This window comes from Girardinichthys multiradiatus, chromosome 1 (genome assembly GCF_021462225.1).
Source record: "Girardinichthys multiradiatus isolate DD_20200921_A chromosome 1, DD_fGirMul_XY1, whole genome shotgun sequence".
In the NCBI taxonomy this organism is placed as follows: domain Eukaryota; kingdom Metazoa; phylum Chordata; class Actinopteri; order Cyprinodontiformes; family Goodeidae; genus Girardinichthys; species Girardinichthys multiradiatus.
Genome location: NC_061794.1, coordinates 21,076,701 through 21,103,847, shown reverse-complemented (window position 1 = coordinate 21,103,847; position 27,147 = coordinate 21,076,701). Strand labels below are relative to the sequence as shown.

At 39.1% G+C, this 27,147-nt stretch overlaps 1 protein-coding gene across 2 annotated transcripts in view; it reads right to left on the bottom strand.

Annotated features, from left to right (window-relative positions):
* Nucleotides 1-27,147, bottom strand: part of pex14 (peroxisomal biogenesis factor 14) — a 75,332-nt gene that overhangs the window by 33,705 nt on the left and 14,480 nt on the right. For both annotated transcript variants that reach the window (XM_047378327.1, XM_047378335.1), the window contains exons 3-4: nt 12,191-12,275; nt 1,361-1,486 (exon numbers count right to left, since the gene is read on the bottom strand). In XM_047378327.1, the coding sequence (XP_047234283.1) occupies nt 1,361-1,486; nt 12,191-12,275 (211 nt within the window). The remainder of the gene's footprint in view (nt 1-1,360; nt 1,487-12,190; nt 12,276-27,147) is intronic.

Here is a 27,147-nt window from a genome sequence, read left to right as displayed (position 1 = left end):
AATGGCATTCTTCTTCAGGGAAGAATTAGATATGGGTGCGTTTTTGGTTAAATGTTAAAACAGCCAACCATACTTTTATGCTGCTCATGCTGGGCAGCTTCTTGTGATAGCATGGAAAGAGCAGCTGTCGTAACCGCGTGGTATTGTCCATGAGGTTTGGTTCTCTGTCAAAAGTGTAGTGTGAAAGTAATCTAAACCATATGGAGTACATTTATTTTTGCATACCCTGCCCAATAGTCCTCCTGGATTGAGAGGGCAGTCAAATGTTTAAAAAGTACAAGCAAACTGTATTTTTTGATGTACAGTTTGTCTCCCAGTACTGTCCCAAACCAGCAGTGTGGATAACAAGGATGAGGTTGTTACAACTGAGATGAATGAGCCCATCCAGCTGATATTTGCTCTGAAGTACCTAAACGTCTTCACAAAGGCCACAGCACTTTCTAACACCAATATCCTTAGTATTTCTGCTGATATCCTGATCATGTTTAAGTGCAACACTGCTGATATGGGGGCATCAAATATTACCCCGCCAGATCACTGAAGATGCTTCCTAACTTGATGATCTCTTGCTTTCTTTCTCCACTGGTTTCTCCACTGGTTCTGAATACTTTGTCTCCTTTTGTTGCCTCTGCACCGCCTTCCTTTTCCGGATAGCCTGCGGCGTCCAATGCAACAACTTCTTCAGATTAAACAAGGAAGGTATTGAATGCCATTAAACATCCAATGATTTACTAAAGACCACCACCCAGCTCGTATTGGCTGCATGCTCGAGAGGTTTGTCTGCCAGCTGAGGAAAGTTCATATCCTTCTCATTAGTGCAGAGGAACAGGTATTCAGACTATATGAATGTATTTTAAAAAGTGACTCATTTTCTGTTCATACCTTGTACTGTAGCATGACTTTTTAGAAAAGTGAAGGGGGAAAGAATTTCTTGCAGGCTCAGCAGGTCTTTAGCAGACAAACTAAATTAACAGATAGAAAAATTGAATGTACACCATTAGTCAGTTGAAAATCTACTTTATGCCAAGTGATTAGCCAATACCTCTTTGGAAATCACCTTGCGTCTTTCAAAATACAAATGTCTGTCTGTCAAATCGTGTGCACAAGTGGAGATGTGCACAACAAAGCCAAAATGACAGAAAATGCCCCCTTCAGACAATGTCTGCTCCATCATTTTTGTTGCAAGACGTTTGTTGAAATGCTGGCCAGAGGCAATTTTTAAACAAATACCCAGATACAACTATTTGGAGCAAAATATGTATATATATTAAAAAAAATGGCAGATGACTCAAGACTTTTGCAAAATCCATATTATGCACAGGTGGCAAAGGGAAGAAAATGACCTACAGGATGTACTCACTGGGTGGTGCAGGAGTTAGCTGAGTCGCATAAGGTGGATGTGGGAGCCCCACGTGGCTCAAAGGTAGGACTTCCTCTGTGCTGCCAGAACGCTGGATGGCCAAGTCTACTTCTTCATCAGTGAGTCCTGAAATGAACACACAACCCTTAAAGACATTCGAACCATGCTCAACGACTGCACATTAGGGTGAAAAACCAAATGGCTCCTTTGCTATAATAACCTTACTTTATATACTTCCCAAGCTTCCAACAAATCTTTTAAGTACAATTCAGAGAGTATTTCAAATCTCATTCAATTTGACCAGCCTGCTTCTCAAAAATGTATTTTCATTTTATAATTCAGAAATACCACTGAGACTTTCAGGGACATCTATCAAAGGAAGTGCAGAAAGGTTCACACAATGAAATCTGAACCTCTGCTAGCCTATTAACTGCCACCAAAGGCAAAGAAAATAAGTCTGTCCACTTCTTCAGTTATATTTCCCATGTGGAGATTTCATACACCCCAGACAGCGAAAATGCATTATTTTAATTTCTTCATTGTAATGTAAATGTATTACATAATTTTGCAAATGCCAATATAATTTAATCTTCAGATATTTTTAATGATTTTAGTGATGATTAAATTGCAAAGGGTTCCCAGATGGAGAATCAGAGGGGAGGAGAAAAAAAATCTAATATGAACATTTCCTTTTGTGGCAAGAAAGGATTTTATTTCAGCTACCATATGCTGCCATTACTGTGGGTCTCATCATTTAATGAGTATCTTGGTCTAAACAAAAGGGAAATAATTACACAACTTATGATAAAACTATATTAAAAACAACATTAACCCATTTATAATGAAACAATTAAAAGGATAGCAAGAGAAAAACAGCAAAAACTATATCTGGTTCTTAGATACTGAATCATATTTGCCTCATAATAAGTACAATAGAAAATCAGTGGCAAAATGAGTAGTTTATATTATATCTTAAATTCTTCTTTATTTGGCTTAAAAAGTGTCTCAGAATTTCCAAAAAGGTTCGTACTATTGTCAGGGTTCGAACACTTTTCCCACAATAACATTCAAACACTTTCAAGGCTAATTTTCAAACTTTTCCAGTACCAACACAAATAACTGTTTTTTTAAAGTTTTTTTAAAAAAGGGCTAACCTTACTTGTTTACATTGAAAAACAAATTTATAATATGAATGTTCTCTATAGTGAATGTCACATATAGTGCTTGTGTTTGTGTCACATTTTTTAACTACAGTTCTATAACAGAGGTTGAGAGGATTCATCACAGAACAATTGAGGGAAATCTGTTAGAGGATGAGAGTCCAGGGGAAAAAGATGACAGAGATGAGAGTGAAAGGTAAGTGATAGCTTAGTAGAACAGCCAGATGAAGTCCATTGTTCTTTATGGACTAAAATCCCCATGTAAGATTTTGAGATTTTTAAGCAAGAATGATTACCGACAGAGACTTGCTGTACTTTACTGTCTCCCTGTGCTGCAATAGGGAGAACAAGTATTTGATACACTGCCGATTTTGCAGGTTTTCTCACTTGCAAAGTATGTAATAGTCTTTAATCTTTATCATAGGTACTCTTCAACTGTGAGTGACGGAATCTAAAACAAAAATCAAGAAAATCACATAGAACGATTTCTAAGTAATTAATTAGCATTTTATTGCATGACATAAGTATTTGATACATCAGAAAAACAAAATTTAACCTTTGGTACAGAAACCTTTGTGTGCAATTACAGATATCAGACGTTTCCTGTAGTTTTTGACGAGGTTTGCGCACACTGCAGCAGGGGTTTGGACCACTTCTCCATATAGATCTTCTCCAGATCCTTCAGGTTTCAGGCTGTCACTGGGCAATACAGACTTTCAGCTCCCTTCAAAGAGTTTTGATTGGGTTTAGGTCTGGAGACAGGCATAGGCCACTCCAGGACCTTGAGATGCTTCTTACGGAGGCACTCCTTAGTTGCCCCCTGGGAGAGCCTTTTGCTCTCCAAGGGAGCCAGCTACCCGGCTGACCTCAATAGCCACCCTCATTTGCCGAGTTCCAACAAAGGAGGGAGAAACAGGCACACCCACCGAGCCCAAGGCTAAGGACAGGCACTGAGCATTGAGAACCAACCGAAAACAGGGACCAATACACACAGTCCCCCAGGAACTGCCCAAACCCTGATCCCCAGCCCCGACACCCAGTCCCCCGCCCAAAGAATCCACCGACCCATACTACAACAGAGAGCAAATGTGAAAGTATTAGCATAGCACTTTAGCTAACTGCTCTGCATGAAAACATCTTCTGCAGGAGACATGAATTAGATAAGGAGTATAGAGTCATGAAGTTAAATATATCTTTAGAAACAACAACACTCATGCAGAATGACCTGTTGGGACAAAATACCCGTTATGTCAAGAAAAACGGAAACTGTAGCATCTGGGGCATGCTTTCAAACACATACATGGCACTGATAGTAAGGAACAATCGGACCGGGGATTGATACCAGAACATGTTTATTCCTGTGTTGGACATAATTAAATTGCAATTAGGACATCCTTCATTGCAAAACTGTAATTATTTTCCTCAAAGACATTTCTTAATGTAGCTTTGACTTTTAAATCCTAAAGCAAAAGCTTTATTATTCAGTTTAATAATAAGGAATAAATTAGTCATGATTTACAAATCAACTTCTCCAACAAGAATATCTGATAATGAATAATAATTGTCCTAAGTGTCAGGTTAGTCTGAATAGCGTGTTAAAACTTTAATCAGGAATCCCATTTTAGCTTCTCTGTGTATCAACAAACAAAAATGCACAAAATCAACATGCCTCACAAATCTACTGAGCAGCTTACGTCAAAAAACGATCTCTCCAGTCACCTTTTTAAATTCAAACAGGACTGATCATGAAAACTGTTGGATAACTGAATGAAAATCTTGGCAAGCCTGCCATTTACGGCAGGTCTTTAGTGCCAGGAAGTGGTGCGAGCCATGTGCTGAGTTTGTGTAGTGAGACTGCACAGTCAAATAAGCAATAATGTGTCCCTGGACTCCTGATTCATCTAACCACAGCAGACTGCATGGTGACAGACTATTGAGTGAAACTTGCAGCGGTCTCAGTTTACTCCAAATAAAAGGAAGAAATAACGGAAAACAAAAGCAGTTTCTCCTTGAAATGTTAGATCTTTTTTATTTAAACTGCACTTGTGCTGCCACAGAGATTAATATATGTACATTTTAATAGCTGTTGCCGTCTTTGATGTTCGTGTAGCAATTTATAAAGTATAAAATCTAAAACATGGAAATTCCTGTTTTCAAGTTAAACTACAGATCGCTAAATTGGCTGTAAGCTCTGATCTGCCTATTTGCTGAGAGGAAGACCACAACAAATAAAATAAGCCTTAGATCCAGAAGAAAAAGGAACAAGGTGAAAGTGAGTTTTACATATAAAAGGAGAAGACAAAAAAGGAAATGGGGATTTATTATGGGTTCCAAAACCTGTGGAATGACCCCTGGACCCCCATTTCAGAACGACCTGTGGGGAGATGAATTTTTAAGACATAAATTATACCTAATGACGACAACATAAAAAAAGAACAATAATGGAAAGCTATTCTGTATTTCATTATACTGTATTATTTGCTGCACCTGATACACATAGTCCCTGTTTATGAGTCACCGTATTAGCAGATGCTCTGCCAAAGCATTTGCTTTGACCTTGCCATTCTCATTGGGGCATGAAATTACGGTGCTGGCACCTTGATATTACAGCTATAAATACTGTAAACTGCATATCTGGGCAACGTTTTCTATTGTCTTTCAACATAAACCTGATCGGTATTTATTTAAAGGAAAACCCATTGCTCGTCAGGTTATTTACAGCTCTATTTTCCGAGGCTCGCATTCCCTGGGCATCTTTTAAGGGCAAAGAGGCGGCAAGGCTCTAACATTAAATCTATTTCTCCGATTTTGGCACTTCTAGACTTTATGGGTCAGGACCCAGCTCGGACAGCCAATTATAAAAGTTGCTTACTAAAATATTTTGTGTAGTAAAAGGTGAATGCCTTTGTTGCTGCCCTCCAAGTGTTGGAGCATGAATTTGCCCTTGAGTGAGAATTACTTACATTTTGAATATCATATTTAAAAAAAATGTATGGCAGATGGGGTCATAAATAGATGGAGGTCAGTGGGTTGTTAAGGAAAACTTCAACCAGTTTCTCACGTTGCCGTGACGAGGGAATCATACATGTCATTTGGTTCTGTAGAACCGCTTGAAAATGGCATGCCCTAAATAATGACCACTCTCATAGAGTATTCATTTATGTATTAAAAAGACGACTCTGCTCTCATTTCCCTGCTTTACTGCCTTGTACTGATGACAAAGTGGGCAAGGCCTCGGCTAGGTGGCGCCGTGGAGTAATTTATAACCACATCAATCCCTTTACCTTCCACACAGGCCTTGGTCATTGTCATTTTTGTCCGAGAGGTGAGTCCCATAACCCCACTTACAAACAGCATCCTATTAATATCTGGGATGATGAACCTTACCCTTACCTTCATAACTGGTATAGCAATAGACAAAAAACCCACCTGTGCTCCCCTTGACCCTGGACCACCGGCATAATTCTCAGGGGGAAATCCATTAGTATCATTTATTCAACACACAACCAGGAAAGCAAAAAAAAACAAACAAAATAAGTAAAAGCAATATTTACATCACACTGATACAGAAGGGTCTGTGTGACATTTTACATGCTAAAATTTTTTTCCTGTTTATGGCTTTGATTGCAATTCATTTCTCTAAACTCAATAAGTAAATAATCCTGATTTTTATATTGACCAAAATAATCCCGATTGTATTTTGTCCCCATATGAAAGAAAAACACAAAAAAACATATGAAAATATGATATTTATGGCTTGTTATGAAAAGTTTGTGCTTCTCTGCTCTAACTACATCCAGCCTAGTAATCAAGGAGCTGCTGAGTGATGTCAGTTTAGGGGCCACGGTCAAAGTGACATGCTGAAAGCTGGAAAATGCTCTTGACTTTGTCCCGAGAATTGGATTTTTGTGGTAATTATGTGTGAAACTGCTAATTGTCTGGGCTAAATGGTGGCACCAAAATGGGGCTCGATGCTCTTCTAGTTGTTACAACTGTTAACTGCCGAAGACACAGACGGCACAATTTCCGAGATTAACCTGTTGCGCATTATATTTCACTCAAACAGGAGAAAATTTAACGGAGCTTAGTGAGGAGCAAAATTGCTTCAAGATTGTTGTTGACGGTGTAAAATGCAATTCATTTGCACTCTTCTGTTACAGAACAAAATCCATCTTGATTTTCACTACATCAAAGCGACAAACTTTCAACATTTCAGCCAGTTTATTCAACTTCGAGGACTTAAGAAGGGCGGCTAGAAATATTGGACTGCATAATGACCAATTCATACTCTGAAATTGACAGGAGAAAGGAAAAGGGAAAATTATATTTTTCAATGAATATTGAAATAAACCACACTATTATGATCACTTTAGAAAAAGAGAGATGTAACCAGAGATGCATCCTTCCATGCAGATCAGGACACCAAATACGCTGGGAAACATTATGCACGCCTGAGATTATTGTGTAAAGATTCTGCAACATGCAATCAAAGTGGGCCCTATTTTCCCCTTCATCAGCTGTCCGGCATAAGCGCTGGCAGCAAGAGAAATCCAATTTAAATTCCACTCTACAGGGAGATGGTATTGTTTCATTTTATGTGTGCTTTGACATTTCTGGCTGTTAATATGGAGTAAAATCAAGACGTATTTACATAAATATGGCATTAAACTGTATTAGAAATTAAGAGTGACACATTTTCTGTGGTGACTGTGGAATGAGGAAAATGATTGAGTTTTGGTGTCAAAAGGTTGAGAAGACAACACATACTAGGGGAAGACGCAGGAAGAGGATTAGCCTGTTGCTGTCTGCAAAAGCCCATTGTAGCTCAAGTTAAAGACAAGAAGCAAGGAGTCAGTAGTTATGGTGAACAAATATATTTTATACAGCTATGTTTATTTCTAAGTCAATTTTGATCACCAGTAAATAGAGGTAGGCCTGATCCCATCCAATATCTGAATCCGCCCTGATACTGGTGTCCTCCATGGATCGGACATCGAGGCCACCAATCCAGACTTCCATGGTCCGGTGTTGCTGCTAGTCACATTATTACTGATTTTACTATGCAGCGTTAGGCTTACAGATAAAAACATTGCTCAACTCTAGAATGTTGAAATAAACACAAGAATCTTATAAACTGTACAGAAAAAAGGTTTAGTATACACCAGTCGACATTTTAGCCGGATTTGCTTGATAACTTAAAGACTGAACTAACATACAGAGTTAAACTTTAACCTCCCAGTAGGCGTTGTTGTAGGAGCTTTTTTAGAGATATTTTACAGGCAGGAGAGAAAAAGCAGCACAATAGGAATGTTTTATGTGCTTAGAGTGGAAAAAGTTATGCTGAAATTTTACAGTAATACTAACTGAGGACAAAATGCCCCGCAGCAACACTCAGAACTCCATAGAGGAGTGGCTTAGCAGCAATGGCAAGATAACTAGATTCCAGAAAAATGCTTTATTTTATTTATTTAGGGTGTCCACCTCTACCTGCCATACTGAGCATATACAGGTCCTTCTCAAAATATTAGCATATTGTGATAAAGTTAATTATTTTCCATAATGTCATGATGAAAATTTAACATTCATATATTTTAGATTCATTGCACACTAACTGAAATATTTCAGGTCTTTTATTGTCTTAATACGGATGATTTTGGCATACAGCTCATGAAAACCCAAAATTCCTATCTCACAAAATTAGCATATTTCATCCGACCAATAAAAGAAAAATGTTTTTAATACAAAAAACGTCAACCTTCAAATAATCATGTACAGTTATGCACTCAATACTTGGTCGGGAATCCTTTTGCAAAAATGACTGCTTCAATGCGGCGTGGCATGGAGGCAATCAGCCTGTGGCACTGCTGAGGTCTTATGGAGGCCCAGGATGCTTCGATAGCGGCCTTTAGCTCATCCAGAGTGTTGGGTCTTGAGTCTCTCAACGTTCTCTTCACAATATCCCACAGATTCTCTATGGGGTTCAGGTCAGGAGAGTTGGCAGGCCAATTGAGCACAGTGATACCATGGTCAGTAAACCATTTACCAGTGGTTTTGGCACTGTGAGCAGGTGCCAGGTCGTGCTGAAAAATGAAATCTTCATCTCCATAAAGCTTTTCAGCAGATGGAAGCATGAACTGCTCCAAAATCTCTTGATAGCTTGCTGCATTGACCCTGCCCTTGATAAAACACAGTGGACCAACACCAGCAGCTGACACGGCACCCCAGACCATCACTGACTGTGGGTACTTGACACTGGACTTCTGGCATTTTGGCATTTCCTTCTCCCCAGTCTTCCTCCAGACTCTGGCACCTTGATTTCCGAATGACATGCAGAATTTGCTTTCATCCGAAAAAAGTACTTTGGACCAGTGATGAACCAGGCTGGGAGTTTTAAAGGCCTCAGGAATCTTTTGCAGGTGTTTAGAGTTAACTCGTTGATTCAGATGATTAGGTTCATAGCTCGTTTAGAGACCCTTTTAATGATATGCTAATTTTGTGAGATAGGAATTTTGGGTTTTCATGAGCTGTATGCCAAAATCATCCGTATTAAGACAATAAAAGACCTGAAATATTTCAGTTAGTGTGCAATGAATCTAAAATATATGAATGTTAAATTTTCATCATGACATTATGGAAAATAATTAACTTTATCACAATATGCTAATATTTTGAGAAGGACCTGTAGTATTTGAAAGTGGTGGTGGTTTATTAGATGATTTCTACAAAAGACTGCAGCTACAACTAAAATTGCTAACTGGGATAAGGGTGTAAACTGCTAATAAAAGTTATTAACAGTTTTTTTTTTAAAATGTCACCATCATTGGTTCTTGACATTACTTCTCTAAAATAGCAAACTCCTCATTTACTGAGCTGTTTTTGTCACTCTTCTCAATCTCTTCCATGTGTGTAGCGCTACCTCTGATCTTGAATAATTAATTAGAATTCACAGCAAAAAGGTTGGCTAAATAACAGTGATTTTTGTTTTTTAAATGCTGCCAGATGCAGCGACATTTTAAACCATTTATTTGTTTTTGTCTTGACAAAAAGCTAATGAGTCCAGCAGCTTTTTTAAACTACTGTCATATTCAAGTCTATTGTGGTCCTCCAAACTAACTTTATTCACAAGACTGAGTATAAGCATGAAAGGATCATTCTGATTGTTCTTTTATAATTATCGATTTTGGAAATATATATATAGGATGCACCTGAAGATATGGGTGAAATTGCTGCAGTATAGCTGGTAGTGCCTGTGTGCTTTTTTCTGGAGAAACACTGAGAAACTGACTGGTGAGTGGAATTAAGACGATTTTCAGCTTGATCAGCCCTGACATGGGGTTCGGCCGGTCGGAAGCTCAAACATCTAGATCATTTTGAACATTAAAGGGACCACACATCAGGTCGTGCCAACAGCAACATTCTTGGTATGGATTATGGTACTGAGGAGGGAAAAAAAACTCAACGTTAGCCATTCCCAGGTGTTTAAAACAAAGTCAGGGGAAAGGCAGACATGTAGGAAGCATTTAAAATAAAACTATTTTCTACAACATATCTGCTGTTCATTCAAGCTGTAAGAGAGTGAGACTTATAGCAGAAAACAGGAAGGCTGAGAAAAGCTCCACAAAGGTTCTGTTTTATTCTTTTGCGCTTTAAACCTCTCTCTCATAAAACATGCTGGATTTGGAAATGTTGGCACTGTATGTATTCTGTAGAGAATACATACAGTGTAAATTATGCAAAAAACGATTCCCTAAAAAGATAGTAAAATCCTATTTTAAGGCAAATGTTCTCTCTCTCATACACCGTGACATGGCTTCTGCTCCTAATATGAATCATAAATGTCCACTAACAGCAGGAAGTCTAGAAAACAACATTTAGATTGCTGTTCTTACATTGGAGCTCTTAAAAAGAAAATGGAATTGGCCAAAATCTGTACCGGCAGGTCAAGGCCTACCTGATCGGCATCTTTAATTAATCACATTAGCTTGTATAACACATGACCAAAAACAATCTTACATGTTTAGGTAAAACGGTTCTGGATTGAACAATATCTGTTATCAGCAGACACTGCACTTCAAATGTCCGGTTCGGATCGGAACCTAAAAAACTAGATAGGTGCATGTTTTGTGATGGCAAATCGTTTATCACATAACCAGAATCAAGTGAGGAAACTAATACTGAGAAACTGAGAAAACCCTTTATGATATAAAGCTACTTCTAAAACCACAAATGTACTACCGTCGAAAGCAACATAGAGTAATTGCAGGATTCAAAGTGTAACTTACAGTTTCTTAATCCTGCCACCATTTCCAGCATACACAAGAAACCGCTCTAATCCCAAAACTAAAAGCCCACAGCAGCATGATACAATAACAAGCATAAGTATAATAATGCTTACAATATCTCCACGTTCACTGCTAAGTAACTCTGCAATAAAAGTCCAGAGCTATGAGTACTGCAAAAAGCTACTCAAACATACTTTGTGCTTAGTGATTCATTTCTCATAAGTATGCTTTCTCCCCATGATCAATGTCTTCATGCAAATCAAGACTTCTTGCTTAGACCTACAGTGGAAAGAGGTTTACCAAAATAAATCTGCATTAAAGGGTCATACATATTTCATGGATGTAAAGTGCAGTAAAAGCAAACCGTTTTGGATGGTGGGGCTTCACAAATATCACAACAAAGCTGAAAATAGGAAGAAAATGAGTCACAACATGACATCATCTGGCGGTGATTGGGCTTTGGGAAAACATCAGCAGATTGGGAACTGTCTGTCAATAATGAGACTAAAAGATGAAGAAATGTAAAAAGATATTAACAATCATTATAGTCATATGAGAGGTGTGTAGTAGCAGCAGGCCAACATGGATTTGGTTTCAGGTTACCTTCCCAAGTTACAGAGCTCTTAGGCTCACTCCTTACTGTTTGGCTACTTTAGTGCTGCAAGCAGAGTCCCTCAGCACTGTACTGACACAGTCCCTTAAGTACTGAACTGTCTCACGACCAGTTACAATAAAAAACATTCATTACAAAGAGTTAAGCTGTCGTAAAGGCACACACACTCCCTTATCTGTATCATCACTGCTCAACCACGGAGCCACAAATCAACTGCTGCCTTATATTGAGTTGAGTTTAATGAGTTCAGCGTAATAAACTTTTTGCTTTTTCATTGCACAAACCGTATTGTACAAGGTGAAGTATCTGAATAAATTAGAACAGAAAAAAGTTAGATGTCAGTAAATATTTCGAACATCCCCAGTCAGAAACCCTTACTGTGCAGTAGCTCAAAATTACAATAACCATTAAATTAAGTAAAAGGGTTAAAATGCTAGGAGGCAATATTGATAATTCCATTGAAAACTCAGAGGGAGTTTGTCAATATTAATTTTCCTGAACCCAAAGGAGCATCCTGACTGGCGTGTCATTTATTCACAGGGCCCGAATCCTGTTCTATGAAGCTAAATCGACCCTTTTAGAACAAAACACCCCGCCACCCCCCCAGCCCTCTGATCAAAAAGCTGCGGCCACAGTCTCTGACCTCTGTGGACCAGCCTACCCAGAGGGAAATAAACAAAACACTGATTCCTTAACTAAAGATCTGCAAAGAAACACAAACACTGAATAGATTTGGTAAACTTCATCTAGCAAACATAAAACAAATGTCTCTGACCTTTTTTCCTTAAGAAGGCTTTTCTGGTGGCCAGGGGGCTCTCGCGTACTTTCGGGTTGTGCAGAAATTTTACAGCAGTTGCAACCTGGAAAGAAACAAATCTGATTTATTTCCTCATAATCACATAATGTGAGTAACCCTAAAGGAAACTGATGCTGTTAACAGTCTAAACAAGAGTCTAGACCATCCTTAAGAAAAAGGTTCATTATAAATCCACCACAGCTAAAAAGAAGGAAAAAAAAGCTTAAATGGATTCCATCTGATAGTTGCATTTACACCCCCACTTCCCTCGCAGCCAGCAGTGAGGAAAAAGACCACCTGACCACTTTCCTGCTAAATGTGGGGAATGACCAAATCAGCAGTTATAAAATTAGCCCATCAGGAGTGCCGGACAAATGGAGTATGGAGCTTAATTTGCTATTACCCTCTTAAAGACAAACTTCCATTCTTAAGTGCGCAATGGAAGAAAATCTATACTTAATGCAGAGGTGATCATTTGTATCTAATAACTTGAGAATCCGAGGCAGAAAACTTCTGTAATTCTTCCAGTTAAAAACCTGCCGTGATCAAATCACCTCGCCTGACTGTTGTAATGACTTGAAACGTTAATGCACCAGAACGTTAAATAGCATCAGAACATCAGTAGTTTTAAGTGCACCACGTTCATCGATTCTATTATGTTTTCCTTCGAGATGCACCTTAATTTTCCACCCAGTATGCATTTCCAAGAATTGGAGACAGGAGGGGGGGGCATCTTCCTCAAATGGTATTAAAACATAAATTTGAAGTAGGCGCCGTGAAGTGGCGCCTCCTAAAATGGATAAATATGTAGGGAACACATAGAACGGAGAAACACACTGGAGGGGAGGTTTCGATGACTTATTATCGCACCTGTGGTCCCCATGATTCAATTGTAAAAGTCATCCCTCTAATAGCTTGAAAGGTTTTGATTACTCTTCTTTTCTCTTAGTGTTGAAAGATACAAAGTGATTGAGGGCCCTGCCAGTGGTAATTCATTTTGGGTAATGCATTGCATATACTATGAACCTGTTTCAATCCAAAATAATTGTAGTTTAAAGTTGTTCAGGGGGCAGAAGTGGCAGGGAAGCAGTTTAAAAACCTAAGGTTCTGTGACAAAGGTACAGCGTGATGATAAACCATGGTACAGGAATCCTGTACAATCTGCCTTCCCTTTTCTAAACCATGGAACTTAATAGAAACTAAGACTTTTTATTTATGTGATAATTGGATTAAAAAATACCAGACTCACCCCATGAGATGTTGCCCCAATCATTTAACACTAATATACTATTTCACAGGGACTTCCATTTCACCCAGAACCTTCATTTCAGTGGTCAGCATCCTTTTCAACCAGAGCCATTCATGCCTTTGGTCCAGATACATGACCCTTCAAAACACAATAGCCTTTTTTACAATATCTACTATAGGAATTATTTTTCTTTTAGACTTTAAATAAAACAAAATCATCAAACTTTACAAAGATTTTTCCTAAGAATACTAGTGTGGAAAACTGCTAAAGCTAGCATTTCTTTTTCACCTCTACATTTAAAAAATATATATGCTCAATTCTTCATAATTTTTGGCCACGGTTATTAAGAGCTACAGTGGAGGGTTCAAAGAACCACTTGCAGCTCTGGGTGGGGATGCAGGTTTCAGACCCCTGATTTCTTGTGACAACCAGATGAAGCTATTTGAATGGTCAACCCCCAACTTATGCTGTGGGCCAGAAGATACAGTCAAGACAACGAGAATCTTCTTCTGATAACAAAAGAAGAAACATATCCTGCAACTGGCAAAGCTCTCATTCCTAATGAACGGGACCCTCAAAAGGCATCCATACCCTTTGAACTTTTTCCACATCATTTTATGTTAAAACCACAGACCTCAGTGTATTTTACTGATAGACTAGTACACCGTAGTATGTTGTGTAGCAGAAAAAGGAAAGGGATACATGATTTTCGAAATGTTCTACAAATGAAAATCAGAAAAGAGAGGAGAGTATTTCTATTCAATATTCAGAAACACGTTTACTGCAATGACAGCTACAAGTCTATTAGTGTGTGTCTCTAACAGCTTTACACATGTGAAATCTTTGGCCTTTCCTCTTTCCAAAACAACTCAAGTTCAGTCAGACTGAATTGGGAGCATCTGTAAATATCTAACTTCAGTTGGATTGACTGGGCCATGCGAACACATATGTATGCTTTGATCTAAACCATCCCTTTGAGGCCCTGGCTGTATGTTTAGGGTCATTATCCTGCAGTTAAGTAAACCTCTGGCCCAGTCTGAAGGTTTGCTGCCGGTAAAAAGTTGTTTTTTTTTAGTACTATCCTCATTGTAAACCTATCTGTCTACTAGGTATGACTAGATTCCCTGTTGAAGAAAATCTTCACAGTATGATACTGACACCACCACGTTCCAATGTGTTCAGAGTGCTATGTTTGCAGGCCAAAACCAGAATTATTTGGTCTCATCTGTCCAGTGCAACTTCCACAGCTTGTTTGCTGTATACTCTACATGGTTTGTGGCGAAGTGCAAATTGGACTTCCTATGGGTTTCATTGCAGCAATGGCTTTATTTCTAATGGCTAGATTTGCCGAGTGTACGAGTAACTGTAATCCTGAGCGTGTGGATCCCTGCAACTCCTCCAGAGTTACCCTGGGCCTCACTGTTGCTTTTCTCAATAATGCCCAACCTGTCACTTTAGGTGAACAACCATGTTTTTGGGAGTTTGCAGTTGTGATATTGTCTTTGCATGTTCAGATGAATTTGCTCATTGAAATGTTGAAAACTTGGAATATTGTTTCAAAAGATAACCTTGCCTTAAAGCTGCAGTAGGTAACTTTTGCAAAAATTTATTTTTTATCCATCCATCCATTTTCTATACTCGCTTCTTCTGTAAAGGGTCATGAGAGAGCTGGTGCCTATCTTCAGCAGTCTACAGCCAAGAGACATGTCGCCAGTCCATCACAGGGCAACACAAAAACACATAGGATAAACAACCATGCACACCCCGATTAACACAAGGGCAAGTTAGAGAGACCAATTAACCTAACAGTCATGTTTTTGGACTGTGGGAGGAAGCCGGAGTACCCACAGAGAATCCACGCATACATAGGAAAACATGCAAACACCATGACCCCTGGCCGGGAGTCGAACCCAAGACCTTCTTGGTGCAAGGCAACAGTGCTAACCACTGCGGCACTATGCAGACCATGTATTTTTTGATATTTTTGTTAAAACTGTCACTATAAGAGTACAATATGAGACAGATGATCTGTGAAAAAAAAATTTTAAAATCGAGCTCTGCTGGCTCCTCCCAGTGGTCCTACTGCCATTTGCAGAAACACACCGCTCCCGGTCAGAAACAACCAATCAGAGCAGGGAAAAATGTCTTAGCAGTGTCAATCACATGCATGTACGTGCTGCTCACACCCCTCCCCTGCAAAGTGTGTACCATCATTTAAAGATTGCCCTTGTGCTGCAGCTGTGCTAATGATTTGAAGACCAAGTTTGTTGTCAAGTTATGGGCAGATCATATTCAATGTAAAGCATATCGTTGATGTTTTGTCCTTACCAGTGAATTTGTCATAGCTGTTTATCCGCCGTCATCAGTGGCCCTGCTTACTAGCCTACTAGCCACAGCGGGCTCCGCTGTGGAGGGAGGGCTGTAGCACAGCAGAGAGCAAGGGAGAGGGACCTGTAAGGTATGCTGGGTCAAATTTCAGGCTAAGTCCACTGTTTCCTCAGACCTCCCTACTGCAGCTTTAAACTTCCCCACAACTTTCTCCCTGACTTGTCTGCTGTGTTTTTAGTCTTCATGATGCTGCTTCTTCACTAATGGTTTCCAAAAAACATCTCAGGTCTTCACAAAACAGCTGCATTTAAATTGAAATTAAATGACACATAGGTGGACTATTTTCTGAAAGCACTGAGGTCTACTGGATCATACAGTGCTTTCACACCAAACGTTTAGAATGCTTTGTACCGTGCCAGAGTCCGGTTTCTAGAGTGAATTTACCTGGTGTGAACCCATACCAGACCCTGAAACGGACCAGAGAACCGTACCCTGACATGGTTACAACTACTGTCTTGGCACGGTTTATTCGGAGCAGTTCACTTGCAGTGTGCATGCATGCTGGGTGGGTGTACTAAAAGCAGGAAGAGAGAGTGTAACGGAAGAGCAGCGCATTTGAGGAGAAGAAGTAGTAGTAGAGGAAAAACAAAGTAAGGACTTGAATCCATAGATGAAAGAGTTTGAAATTGTCTCTTGGGGTTATGTGGAGTAGTCAAGAGACGGACTTTCTTCTTTGTACTTTTTTCTTCTTGATCTGTGCGATACTGCCCCCAAAACAATCAATTGCAACTGCATGACGTTGTTTGGTCCAGGTCTAAAAGATTTCTGTGTAAAAGCAAACCAGTCCAACTGAAGGTGAGAATTTTCTCACTTCTACCAATCCCTTGATTGGACCAGCAGTGTAAATGCACCTTTATTTTGGGGTGTCAAAATAAAGGAGGCTGAATACATCTGCATGTCAAACCTTTTGGATTTTTATTTATCAATAGTTTTGAAAACCATGTATCATTTGCTTTCCACTTTACAGATCTGCTCCACTTCGTTTTGGTCTATCCAATAAAATTCCCTCAAAATACACTAAAGCTTGTGGCAATAATGTGACAAAAGGTTCAAGAACATTAACAAATAAATACACTGTAGGTGACAAGTTTTAGTAAGACCAGAAAAAAGATAAACCAACAAAAATCTAATATTCTAATTTTTCTGTCCAGTGAATAACAAAGCGGTGGAAGCCCAGTAAGAGGTAATGACCTATTAGCGAAAGAATACGCTGAATGAGCAGTCCTTGTTTACATTGCCCTAAAGTTTCAGTTGTCCAATTATTGACAAGGAAATTGTATCAACGTTAACAGGCATAAGTATGATACCTCAGAAAGGACCGCAGCTTGCTCAGCGGCAGACTAATGAGGCAAATGTCCATTTGGTTAAAACTGTAGTGGTGGATCTTCAGGGAGAGGAAAAGTGCACTTCTTAGCAGATGACATAGAGGCTTTGCACAAGTTCCATCCAGACATCTCAATCAATTATAACCACATTGCACTGATTTCACTCTTGTTATTGACTCATGGATCACCCCAGTTATAGTGTTGGGTAGCACACCACTGGGCTTTTAGATGATGGATAACAGTACAAGATGCATCCGTGTTGCCAATATAAATAAAAAAGAAAAATAAGATGAATTTCCATTTTTTTTGGCAAACCGGTAAATTTTTATCTGAAAGAAAACCTGGAAAACTTTGTAAAGATTTGACTACTAATGCACCAAAGTGCTCCATGTAAAGTGCAATAATCTTTGCAAACCAGATAACCAATAAAGTGTCAGGTAAAGCTGAAAAAGAGGTGAAAACTCAATCACAGGAAGAGATAACATTAACCAATACACTTAAAGAGAGTGAACTTGATGAACAGACAAGATTACAGAAATGTTATTGAGTTTGAATTGGACCAGACTTTCCACTGCACTTGTGTGAAAATTACAACAGTGATGCCTCGAACTGTGAGAAATGAGGTTAGAATCCAATTAAGTTCGAACCACAGGGATGGACGCCTGAGGGAATCTGTGTAACCAGTTGTATATTTTCGCTCTAACTAGTAACAGCACTTAACTATAACATACCGCAAGACCTATGGATGTCGTACGCGAGGTTTACATTATGGGGAGAAGGTAGGTAACCTGAAGGTTTGGAATATATGATCTGTCTACACTGAGACAGCAAAGTCTTTCAGTATCCTTATGTATTGAAACAGACCTGTCCAACCGTCTCAAGTTAGTTTTTAAAATGGCAGCAAATGCAAAGGTTTAAAGTCTCAATAATTCAGTCCAAATAAAAAGGAAACTTATGAAGTCCACTGATTTGAAACCACAGTATAATTAAGAAATGTGCCAACTAGGTATGGACCGGTATAAGATTCTGATGGTATGAGGATCTACCTTGGTTCCACGGTTAGCTACAGGTCAACCTTCTTAAAGCAAAATATACTCCATTGTGCTCTTTATAGTGTAACATATATACAATAGGCTTATGTTGATCATTATTTAAGCTGCATTCTTTTTGAACTTTTTCAAGCTAGATTTTCCGAATTAATATCTGTATATACAAAAAGAAAGCCTCCCGACATATGAATTCCTACTCAGAAGGTCAGAGGTCACAGAGCTGGCCTGAGTTCAGTATTCAACTGGCAACTCCATCTAATTCTTCTGATGGTTTGAAAAACATTAAGCTGAAGTTCATATATTACTGTACAATATCTGCTTGCAAACATGTTTCTTTAGTATGAAAACACATAAAAAAAACATTGCCATTGGCTTGGATTGCTAATAGTAGTTAGGTTTTGTACTTTTAGAAATCTGCCTAACATTAGGGATGCAACTTTTTGTTGACATAATCGATTAAGTCGATTATGAAAAAGAAAGACAAACTTTTATGTGTCAAAGCGTCACTTAAAAAAATATAAACAAACATTGCTGAGTGTCTAAATATCTCAGTCTCGGTGTTAAGCACTACTTAGCACATATAGTCCCTATAGTTAACTACAAAGGGCAGTATAGCCTTTATTTGCCTGTGTCATTGCCCACCCTATTATTGCGGGTTGGAGCAGCAATGGCGGAGGAAACCAGTAAAAGCATTGAGTAAAGTTTGATAAGTAACAATTTCTGTGACACAAAATGCACTTTTATGAAGTTTTTAGACGAGAATGTAGAATATCTGCTCGGTTTATCAAGATACTGTCATAAAAAAAGAATTGCGACTAATCGAGAAAATAATCGTAGATTACTTGACTATGAAAATAATCTTTAGTCGCAGTCCTATTTAAGATCCATGTACAGGTCCTTCTCAAAATATTAGCATATTGTGATAAAGTTAATTATTTTCCATAATGTCATGATGAAAATTTAACATTCATATATTTTAGATTCATTGCACACTAACTGAAATATTTCAGGTCTTTTATTGTCTTAATACGGATGATTTTGGCATACAGCTCATGAAAACCCAAAATTCCTATCTCACAAAATTAGCATATCATTAAAAGGGTCTCTAAACGAGCTATGAACCTAATCATCTGAATCAACGAGTTAACTCTAAACACCTGCAAAAGATTCCTGAGGCCTTTAAAACTCCCAGCCTGGTTCATCACTCAAAACCCCAATCATGGGTAAGACTGCCGACCTGACTGCTCTCCAGAAGGCCACTATTGACACCCTCAAGCAAGAGGGTAAGACACAGAAAGACATTTCTGAACGAATAGGCTGTTCCCAGAGTGCTGTATCAAGGCACCTCGGTGGGAAGTCTGTGGGAAGGAAAAGGTATGGCAGAAAACGCTGCACAACGAGAAGAGGTGACCGGATCCTGAGGAAGATTGTGGAGAAGGGCCGATTCCAGACCTTGGGGGACCTGCGGAAGCAGTGGACTGAGTCTGGAGTAGAAACATCCAGAGCCACCGTGCACAGGCGTGTGCAGGAAATGGGCTACAGGTGCCGCATTCCCCAGGTCGAGCCACTTTTGAACCAGAAACAGCGGCAGAAGCGCCTGACCTGGGCTACAGAGAAGCAGCACTGGACTGTTGCTCAGTGGTCCAAAGTACTTTTTTCGGATGAAAGCAAATTTTGCATGTCATGCGGAAATCAAGGTGCCAGAGTCTGGAGGAAGACTGGGGAGAAGGAAATGCCAAAATGCCAGAAGTCCAGTGTCAAGTACCCACAGTCAGTGATGGTCTGGGGTGCCGTGTCAGCTGCTGGAGTTGGTCCACTGTGTTTTATCAAGGGCAGGGTCAATGCAGCTAGCTATCAGGAGATTTTGGAGCACTTCATGCTTCCATCTGCTGAAAAGCTTTATGGAGATGAAGATTTCATTTTTCAGCACGACCTGGCACCTGCTCACAGTGCCAAAACCACTGGTAAATGGTTTACTGACCATGGTATCACTGTGCTCAATTGGCCTGCCAACTCTCCTGACCTGAACCCCATAGAGAATCTGTGGGATATTGTGAAGAGAACGTTGAGAGACTCAAGACCCAACACTCTGGATGAGCTAAAGGCCGCTATCGAAGCATCCTGGGCCTCCATAAGACCTCAGCAGTGCCACAGGCTGATTGCCTCCATGCCACGCCGCATTGAAGCAGTCATTTCTGCAAAAGGATTCCTGACCAAGTATTGAGTGCATAACTGTACATGATTATTTGAAGGTTGACGTTTTTTGTATTAAAAACATTTTTCTTTTATTGGTCGGATGAAATATGTTAATTTTGTGAGATAGAAATTTTGGGTTTTCATGAGCTGTATGCCACAATCATCCGTATTAAGACAATAAAATACCTGAAATATTTCAGTTAGTGTGCAATGAATCTAAAATATATGAATGTTAAATTTTCATCATTACATTATGGAAAATAATGAACTTTATCACAATATGCTAATATTTTGAGAAGGACCTGTATCTGAAATTTAAGACCAACATAGATTATTAAAAATTACTTGGGTGACTTAATCACTACTGTGTAGTTTATTCATTAACTTAAGTTGACAAAGTTTTAAACAACTGACTTAAGTTTGGGTTTTTCAGGTCTGGCACGGGACTCCCGTAGTTTCACATGTAGCTTCACTAACCTCAAAACCCATTAAAGGAAAACAGACGGTGGACTAGCTGAAGACACACGTCAATTTTTACTAGATTTCAATAATGGGTAGACACTGCTAATTTGTATTATCATACATACAATTAATAGAGCTTTTTTTTTTTCATGCATCTCAAACTCTTTACCCCTAACAGTTAAAGTGACGGAGCCGGCAGTGCATAGCAACGGGTGGGGGATGGGGAACACAGTGTTACTCTGTATTCTAAGCCAGCAAAAACTGAGGTATCTCTGGCTGTTTCTCTTAAACCATGGCAATGGAATGAAACTTTGTGTGGTTTTTAAAACGACCATATACTTTTATTTCGGTAATCGGAACATGCCTAGAGCCAACATTGTGGCGTTACTGCATTTGCTGAGCCTTCTTTTTGGAAAAACTGGCAGTTTTTTATAAAGATGCTGAACTACACAACTACAAAATGGTTTATTAAAACAGCTATACAAATTTTTCATCCAATTTAATCCAGAATAAGATCACATATTAATAAAATAATTTTAAGATAATGTCATCTTTATCTGTCTATAATGTTTCTTAAAATAAAAATGTAAAAAAACAACACCACAATGTAGGACAACTCACGATCTGTGTTGCAGACATTCAGAGGACATTGTGGAACAAAAAGTTGGGTCGTGGTGCAGTCGAGGACTAAAAGAAAATCATTAGCAAGTATAGGATTCAAGGCTCAGTGTGAATCAATTCATTCCAAATTGCCCTGGCCTGTGCATTTGTGAAGTGCCCCTGATATAATAACAGACTGGTAGACATGATCAAAAATCATGTTAGGACGGTCTCAAATTTCCCCGCTTCAAACACGTTTGGAGGACCAAAAGCGAGAGAATGTGAGACGGCAAAAAATAAATAAAAAATTAAGCTCTATATTAATTTGGTGCTTTCATGGGTAATTTGCTATTAGGGGCAGCTGTCTTAAATGACTTAACCAAATACTGTTCTGATATCAGAGCCCAGCGAGAAAGGAATTAAGTTTTAATGCAATTATTGTATTTCCTTCGGTCGCCTGACTGCTGGATGTGGCCATCGGTGCTTTTTAATCTTGTTGAAAGAGCAAGTTTAAACGGCCTTCTAATTGTGACACCTTTCCTGCCTAAATGTTGACCTTTAGCCGAAAAAGGCAAGGCCTCATGGGAGCAGCTATGGGGAATTATTGACCCTGGGAGACATTAGGAAGTGAGGTGCTGACCCGACCATTTAGCTAACACTCAGTTGTTCAGACACTCAGGGAGCTTTAAAGGCCCATAGCAGGAGATGAACCAAAAAAGGTTGTAGCTTCATTCTCTATGTATTTGTCTTTGTAATGTGAGAAATCTTTACACTATAAACATATACAAAACTGTTTAGTTTTTAACTAAAATATAGTTAGTGATTACTAAATGAACCCAGTGTTTGGAATTTAAAGGTTTCACTCAACATTTTAGTAGATGAAAAAAAGGGCCATGGAAAACTTCATTGACATTTGCTATTCAAAGGTTTAAAAATAACAGCATACAGCACTGTATCAGTGTCAGAGCCACGGGCAGGGCCGCAAACAGAACATCAAAAGCACATTATGCAATTTGTAAAGGAGGTGGGGGTTTGTTGGACGGAAATCAAGTTGTTTTTTTTTGTTTTTAAAAGACCACTACGTTTCCAGACCAAACTTTCCATTCAGCAGCATTTCACTGCAAACGTGGTAACGTTCAATAGGTTTGAGGGCGTGAAACACCAAAGGCCCAGTAGCTTATCCAACGAGGACGCTATTGAACTGCTCAGAGAACAGATGTGATTAGAACGCGTTATGTTCTTAAGGAATTTCCCGCAAATGCTACAGCAATCAGACATATTTTATGATTCAGTTAGAGTATATATCAGATCATGTGATAGTCTCATTCTTTTATACTGCAAATATTTTGTCCAAAAAGGGCATGACTGTGTTTTGTGTGAAGTAAGAGGGTGTTAAGAACAACAAGGCAACAAAAGTGCTGGCTTGATGTCAAGATAAACATGTGGCATCCAGCCTGTGCAAAACTAACTCAACAGATATAAAGCCAACTCTGGCTTTTGTGTTATGTGCAACTGTCAGTGGCACTGCCGGGGGTTGCCCTTAGTGATCTAGAGGACACCCCCGGTGGTGGACTGAAGAGCCCAAAGAGCCGTTCATTCTGAAGAGGAGAAACACCTCTTTCTTCCTCTAGAAATACTTTTATAACTCACATGTTCGTTTTAATTCAAGTAAAAGGCCCAAACAGTGAGCCTGGAGCTGCTCTGAGAGATGAGGGTCATCGGAGATTAACCCGTGGCACTTTAGCGGCAGGGGGGAGACGTAGAGGGGGGAAGTCGCAGCCGAGCACAACAAACTACTTAGCTACGACTAAACATTCCTGCCCCTTCTCAGCTGCAATCCAGTAATGGATACTTCCTCAGCCCCTCAATTGGTCAAAATGTTTTCATACAATAATTTAATTCAGAAACACATTTACAAAGCAGGAGTAATCAATTTTAATTAGTTGATTTTTTTTTCCAGTCGCATAAAATTTAATGTACTGCCATCGATCTCCTTTGTTCTTTAATGCAGTGCCTCTTTCCTGTAATTCGAAGCTTTTCTTTTTCTTTTCTTTTTTTCTACTTTCGCAGTTAGCGATGACTTTCTGTGACAAGCAGCTCTGCGTGCTTTTTAGTACCAGCAAGTCAGCAGATTAAAGTAAAAAGACAGCTCAGTTTGATACTAAAAAACTCAAAGAGTGAGCTCATAATGTGGTTTGAAAAAAAAGATGGGTTCAGAAATGAAACGTCGACATGTCGGAAAATTTTTAAAATACAGTAAAACACAAAAAGACTTCATATAAAATCAATCATCAGAGATCACGGCTACTGATTTTGCAACAGAAATGTCTTATCTCGCAGAACAAAAGCTGTACTGACGTTATGTCGATGATATCAACATATGTGCCTCTCAGCCATGACCTCAAATGTTTCCAAGGCAAACCTTGATGAACAGAGGGTGCTACAAATAGTTATTAATTGACGCATTTATTATTACAAGTTTTAAAAAAAGGTATAAAAATGATTATTAGTTGCTCAGAAACTGTCTGATATTGTATAAGAGGTGTATCTAAATGAATATGGATATTCTGAGGTTAACGGATGTCAGTTATTTATTAATAAAGTGAAACTTATATTATTACTTAGATGCATTACACAGTAAAAATGCATAAAAACTGACTTGAACATGAATTTACTTTCAATTTAACTACAAAGAGGTATGTCTCAGTAAATTAGAATATAGCTAAAAGGTTAATAAAATTCACTAATTCAACTCAAAAATGAAACTTTTACGTTATAGAGTCAATAAACACAGATTAATGTATTTCAGGCTTGTATTTATGTCAATTTTAAAGATCATGGCTTAAACCTGATGAAAACTGCTAAAATTCAGGTAAATGTTCTAATTGTTTAAGTTTCTAATGCCTCAAATATCAGAAAAAAAAGCTTGAAATATATCAGTGTGTGTAAAATACCTATATAATGTACGGGTTTTATCTTTTGAATCTGAAATATTGAAATTAATTAAATGTTTGATGATATTGGAATTTACACCTAATAAGGGCCTCAGACAAGCATTTACCCATTCTGAGAAATGACCCTACATCCTCAACAACCTGATCTGCAAAACTTTTATGTGTTCATACCAGTTTTTCTCTGTAAATGGAGAAAAGAAGACTGCATCTGCATGACTAGGATCAAAATGTGTTTTCTTGAAACCACCGCTGTTCCATGGGTCGTCCTTCATATCGTCGAGGCCCACTGGCCTTTCACATCCTATTAGCTGATTGAGGCAAAATGCAAGCGGCAACAGCAGCAAACAATGCAGAGGTTGTGTCCGAGCGACACACCACAGAAGTTGTGTTGTGGTGTCAGGAGGAAGACCTGCCTCCGTCACGGGCAACTTACAGTGACAAGCCTATCCTCCTCCAGTGATCCAAACCACTCCTTTCACTAAGGAGGCGCTCAGCCGCAGATACATACACACGCACACACACACACGCGCATACACACACACTTACACACTTTAATATCAACACGGAGAGCTAAGTTTGAACTAAAACACTTTGATAGGCAAATGAAGGAATGAAATGAGGGGACAATACACTCAGTTGGCATCCATTTCCGGTCATGGTATTTGACTATTAAAAAAACTAAACAAACCAGAGTCCAAAGCGTAATTTTACTGATCAAATTATAGCATCTTAGACACATAGTACTACTGAACTGTCCTCACAAAGACAGCTCTACAGACTGTGACATTCTGATGACATTGTAATCGTGTGTCAACTCTTCTCCAGTCACCAGGCTGAATACACTAATCATGTGTTTTGGATCAGCAATTTCATGGTCTTCAAAGGGGACCAGGAATTGGTGGCATGACCCTGCACACAGGGTGAGATCCTTCCTTCCCTCAGAAAGCAGGAGAGAGGGGATGGATGGACTGTGTTAAGAGAGACACATCTGAGCCAGAGAAGATAAACATCGCCATCTACTGGGGAAGGACGGGATGGGGTGGAGCAAAGCAGAAGGGGGAGGAAAAGCGCTGGCAGTTTACCCTTGCCGCCTGTCTTTCACTGAGACCTGTCAGAAACATTTAGACACACTTGCCAAGACAATGGGCCACACATCTACAGTGGCAGACAAGTCAGGATGAAATCACCATCAACTGAGGGAGGAAACTTAAGGGCCTTCGTCTTGATTTTTTTGAAAAGGAGAACAAACAGAGTCTGTAAGAGATCACACTAAGTGACAAAGAAAAATGCTGGCTAAATCTTATTTTATGGAGGCACCCAACTAGCAGCAACAGCCTCGCTTTGGGAGAACGGGATAAGAGCACAAACAACACAGTGCTGACAGCATGAAAAAACAGGGTCAGAGAAGTAGCATTTGCCTTTCATCTCATTAAGCCCAATCAGGAGGAAAGAAAAGACAGTTTGTCAGATCCAATAAGAATTCATCATTTCAGCCTTCCTCAACCTGTTCGGTTACACACAGGAGGATGCGGTGGTTTGAAAATGACAAAAGCATATTTATTTGCCCCACCTGAACATTATCCGCCTTTTCTAAGAAGCTCAAACAGAAGTTTCAGGTTTTGCAACATAATTGCCTGAAACAGATCGGTAAAATCCTGAGAGCAGCAAACGGTTGTTTTTTCTTTCACACGAGAAGAGATACCTTTGAAGATCAATGCTAATTTTCTCATTGGCTATTAGAACTGTTTGCAGAGATGGACAGAAAAGTCAGCTGATTTTCAGCTACCAGGTCACCATAATAAGTTCTTCCTCAAAAAAACTTAAAAGTTGTCAATTTCCACAATTTGTCAGGTGCTTAAGAAGCAAATTAAAAAGGTATTTTCTACTAAGTAGTCAATTTTTCATTTAGGCTGCAAGACAGCGAGAGAGAGCAGGACTGAGGACAGAAAAGGTGGTCTGTTTAATCCTTTTAAGTTTTCAACTTAAAAGTCATGGAACACGCTGGACTTAGGAATGTTGGGAGTCTTTTGGAAAAGTCAGGATTTACATTTTCAAGAATATACACACAGAGACCTCTGTCTCAGGAACCATAGTCATGCTAACTTAGCTAATCCTGTAATATAGTCCTAAAACAATATATAAGATGCTAAAGAGAGTTTAAAATGTAATCTCTGTAAACATTTGGTATTTATTTAAAAATACTTGTAAAAAAATAGTAACTGTTTTTAAAGTGACTGTGTGAAGCAGCCTCTGCTCTAATGAGCCCTCAAACCAGGAAGGCCAGGAAAAAAACTTTTTGAATGATTTTCCTACATCTTATATCATAGCTGAAAATTGGCTTAAATCATGTGAAGCTTTTAACAGAACCAGAGGTCTGCAACTGACCCAAACGTTGTGATCGGTGCATCTTCAACTGGTGTATGAAAGGCTTATTATTTATCTTGAGGAAAATTGTGGCTTGTTAAAAGGGAAAGCACAACAATCAGAAAGGACCTGAACTAAAGGAAAAATGAAAGTTGTGAATGACTGGTGCACCTTGCGTAGCGACGTGAAGTTCTTTAGCAAACTTTAGGCGTTAAGAAACCATCACGTGGCAGCAGGAGGAGAGTACATATTTTCACCAGGCTCCTCCAAATGAATGAGGAGAGGAGACGACCCACAGTGAACTACTATAATGTCACATGGGGTGGCGTGTTACAGAAGAGGGGCTGAG